Below are 5,000 nucleotides of genomic sequence, written 5' to 3'. Positions count from 1 at the left end.
TGATCCCCAAGGGTCTAGGGGTGACGTAGATAGATACAGTAGATACTTTATTGATCCCCAAGAGTCTAGGGGTGAGATAGATAGATAGATAGATACTTTATTGATCACCAAGGGGAGTGTAGTGCCGTCATCAGATGATCAGTCAGTAAAGCAACCTCTGTTGTGCTAAGGGAAGGGTGTGTTTGCTGTCTGTCTGACCAACCTTAACTCTGTGTGTGTGTGTGTGTGTGTGTGTGTGTGTGTGTGTGTGTGTAGACCACTCTCTGCGTGACGGGCTGCTGATCTTCTTCCTGCTGGTGGTTCCTCTGCTGCTGCTGCTGGTGCTGGTGCTGCTCTACGTCTACAGACCACACACACTCCAGCCCTGCCTTAGAGCAGTGCAGGCTAAACCATACAGGTACACACACACACACACACACACACACACACTGCAGCCCTGCATTAGAGCAGCTAAACCATACAGGTACACACACACACACACACACACACACACACACACACACACACACACACACACACACTGCAGCCCTGCATTAGAGCAGTGCAGGCTAAACCATACAGGTACACACACACACACACACACACACACACACACACACACACACACACACACTCCAGCCCTGCCTTAGAGCTAAACCATACAGGTACACACACACACACTGCAGCCCTGCATTAGAGCAGCTAAACCATACAGGTACACACACACACACACACACACACACACACACACTCCAGCCCTGCCTTAGAGCTAAACCATACAGGTACACACACACACACACACACACACACACACTCCAGCCCTGCATTAGAGCAGCTAAACCATACAGGTACACACACACACACACACACACACTGCAGCCCTGCATTAGAGCTAAACCATACAGGTACACACACACACACACACACACACACACACACACACACACTCCAGCCCTGCATTAGAGCTAAACCATACAGGTACACACACACACACACACACACACACACACACACACACACACACACACTGCAGCCCTGCATTAGAGCAGTGCAGGCTAAACCATACAGGTACACACACACACACACACACACACACACACACACACACACACACACACACACACTACAGCCCTGCATTAGAGCAGTACAGGCTAAACCATACAGGTACACACACACACACACACACACACACACACACACACACACTTCAGCCCTGCCTTAGAGCAGCTAAACCATACAGGTACACACACACACACACACACACACACACACACTGCAGCCCTGCATTAGAGCAGTACAGGCTAAACCATACAGGTACACACACACACACACACACACACACACACACACACACACACACTGCAGCCCTGCATTAGAGCAGTGCAGGCTAAACCATACAGGTACACACACACACACACACACACACACACACACACACACACACACACACACACACACACACACACACACACTCCAGCCCTGCCTTAGAGCAGTGCAGGCTAAACCATACAGGTACACACACACACACACACACTTCAGCCCTGCCTTAGAGCAGTGCAGGCTAAACCTTACAGGTACACACACACACACACACACACACACACACACACACACACACACTCCAGCCCTGCCTTAGAGCTAAACCATACAGGTACACACACACACACACACACACACACACTCCAGCCCTGCATTAGAGCTAAACCATACAGGTACACACACACACACACACACACACACACACACACACACACACACACACACACACACTCCAGCCCTGCATTAGAGCAGTGCAGGCTAAACCATACAGGTACACACACACACACACACACACACACACACACACACACTACAGCCCTGCATTAGAGCAGCTAAACCATACAGGTACACACACACACACACACACACACACACACACACACACACACACACACACACACACACACTACAGCCCTGCATTAGAGCAGTACAGGCTAAACCATACAGGTACACACACACACACACACACACACACACACACACACACACACACACACACACACACTCCAGCCCTGCCTTAGAGCAGCTAAACCATACAGGTACACACACACACACACTTCAGCCCTGCCTTAGAGCTAAACCATACAGGTACACACACACACACACACACTTCAGCCCTGCATTAGAGCAGCTAAACCATACAGGTACACACACACACACACACACACACACACACTTCAGCCCTGCATTAGAGCTAAATTATACAGGTACACACACACACACACACACACACACACACTCCAGCCCTGCCTTAGAGCAGCTAAACCATACAGGTACACACACACACACACACACACACACACACTCCAGCCCTGCCTTAGAGCTAAACCATACAGGTACACACACACACACACACACACACACACACACACACACACTGCAGCCCTGCATTAGAGCAGTGCAGGCCAAACCATACAGGTACACACACACACACACACACACACACACACACACACACACACACACACTGCAGCCCTGCATTAGAGCAGTGCAGGCCAAACCATACAGGTACACACACACACACACACACACACACACACTGTTACGAATTCACAAATTATATGAACCAGTAACATAAGGACAGAGTTCCGGTGTACGGGAAAAGAGTTGTTTTATTTCACCGTATATTATATAATTCAAAACACTGAACACAAGTGAAAAATTCCCGATGGTCAGCAAAAATATGTGGGGATAGCTAAATAATAAGAGACGGTTGTAAACTAAGACCGAACAGGAAAAGTAAAAGGAAAACTCAACCTTACTTCCTGGTGTTATTGGCGCTTGCCTGCCTCCCGTTCATGGAGCACAGGCCGCTCCATGAAAAGTCAAAAAGTGAGTCTTCCGGGGAATCTTACTAACCTGCGCTTGCTAAACTCACAACTAAAAACGTGCAAGAAAACTACAACCGCTCAACTAATAATAATATCTTTAAGCCATTAACGGAATACAAAAATAGGAAAATAGGGAACAAAGGAATGCCAGCCAGCCAGCCGATTGAATAACGCAGTCGAGAGAGAGAGAGCCATCTTGAAACGGGCCAGCTTTATATTGAAAGGGCTGGCCCGCAGTCGGCCCGTCACTCCGTGTCGGGACGGCAAAGTTAACGCCCCGTCGCCACCTAAAAGGAACAGCGACAAGCAAGCAAAGAGAATAAAAAGTATATGCAAAAGTGCAACCACAAACCCGTAACACCCCCACCCTTAAAGAAATAAATTGGGGGTTGAGTTAACTAATGTGCCAAAAATAAACAATTCAGGCAATAATTAATATTTACAAAAAGTAGATAAATGTAGGCAAAAATACTCATCCAAGGTCAAAGACGAAACCTAGACAGGTTCACAGGAAAAACCTAAGAAGAAAAAACAAAACATTAAATACGATACCCACAATTTATTTACGCTTTAATCTATGCGCGAGAAAACGCATCTGCCAGGCATTGGAACGACAACCTGGTTCCACACACGCCATTCGTCAGCAGCAGAAGCCACAAGCGGCCTCCACTTGCGCAATAAGACCCCCTCACGAAAAAAGTAACCATGAGGCATTGACTTCATGTCTTCCTCAGGCACAGCCTCCGTAATTATAGAAGAGAGAGAGGGATCATTATGTTGGTCGAGAATAAGTTGTTCGCGACTAAGAGACAATTTAGGAACGCAAGGGACTTTCGATAGCGAAGCAGACTTGGCAGCAATATCACTACTAGTAGAAGTCAAAGGATGAGCAATAAACGTATTAAAACGATCAAAATGCTCACCACTGCGTTCAGTAACACAAGACTCTTTCCTTTGGCTCTTTGCGCCACAGCTCGCGTAACAACATTAGCGTGAAACACTTCTGGAAATTTCACTATCAAATCGTCAGGACATAAGGGTTGAGTAGTCGAAGTCACAACAGGGCCATTAGTAACTAGAGGTTTAGGAAATACTTCCCCACCAGCCAAATCATTTCCAAGCAACATTGATATATTGGCGACGGGAAGAGAGGGGCGCACGCCCACGTTAACAGTGCCACTGACTAAATCAGAAGAGAGTAAAATCTCGTGTAAAGGCACATTAACAAACCCCATATCGAAACCCTGTACCAAGACACTCGCACCAGTATGAGACTTCTCATCAAAAGGCAGAATATTCTCCAGTATGAAGCTCTGCGAAGCAGCTGTGTCACGAAGTATTTTTATAGGAGTGCGCACATTAGGATCTTCGTGCAAAATGCAAAAACCGTCCATAATAAATGGTGCAAAAGCCTGACTAATGTTCTCGTCTTTCCGAGACGTCAAAGGAAGTGTCGAAACACATAGGCCCACATTCGATCCAGCCTTAGAAAACAGTGGAAGTAAGAGACTTGTCTTCACGTTTTAACGAATAACAATCCTGAATTACATGTCCACGTTTTTTACAGTAGCTACAAAAAGGAACAGAATCTTTAGGCCAAGTCACTCTTTTATCCTCAGCACCAGAAGTGCTCTCTGCTGGAGGATCTTCAGAAGTCCTAGGACCTCTTTGCACATAATTGCTACTCTGCTGAAACTTAACATGGCAGAAACTCGCTTCCTTATGCGCCAACACATATTCATCAGCTAACACTGCTGCGCTGGATGGTGTTAATTCCTTATGCTCACTAATGAATGTAGACACATTTTTAGGAAGACAGCTCTTAAAATCTTCAAGGATTACTACATTACGAAGGCCCTCAAATGTTGTTATGTCTTGTGAGTCAAGCCAACGATCAAATAGCATCTCCTTTTCACGCATGAATTCAACATATGTCATTGATTCAGGTTTTTGGTAATTTCGATACTTCTGCCTATAAGCTTCCGGAACCAGAGAGTAAATTCTCAGCACTGCCTGCTTAACCTTGTTATAATCTACAGCATCTTCTAAAGACAAGGAAGCATAAGCCTGCTGAGCTTTACCGACAAAAATGCACTGTAGAGTCATGGTCCATACATCTCGAGGCCACTTTAAAACTGTAGCGACCCGCTC

At 46.4% G+C, this 5,000-nt stretch overlaps 1 protein-coding gene across 1 annotated transcript in view; it reads left to right on the top strand.

Moving 5' to 3' along the window:
* Positions 1-5,000, top strand: part of zgc:174164 (uncharacterized protein LOC570656 homolog) — a 70,069-nt gene that overhangs the window by 46,265 nt on the left and 18,804 nt on the right. The window contains exon 19 of the mRNA XM_062531292.1: positions 256-397. Within this exon, the coding sequence (XP_062387276.1) occupies positions 256-397 (142 nt within the window). The remainder of the gene's footprint in view (positions 1-255; positions 398-5,000) is intronic.

Source organism: Sardina pilchardus, chromosome 3 (assembly GCF_963854185.1).
Source record: "Sardina pilchardus chromosome 3, fSarPil1.1, whole genome shotgun sequence".
In the NCBI taxonomy this organism is placed as follows: Eukaryota; Metazoa; Chordata; class Actinopteri; order Clupeiformes; family Clupeidae; genus Sardina; species Sardina pilchardus.
This window is presented reverse-complemented; position numbering and strand designations above follow the sequence as displayed.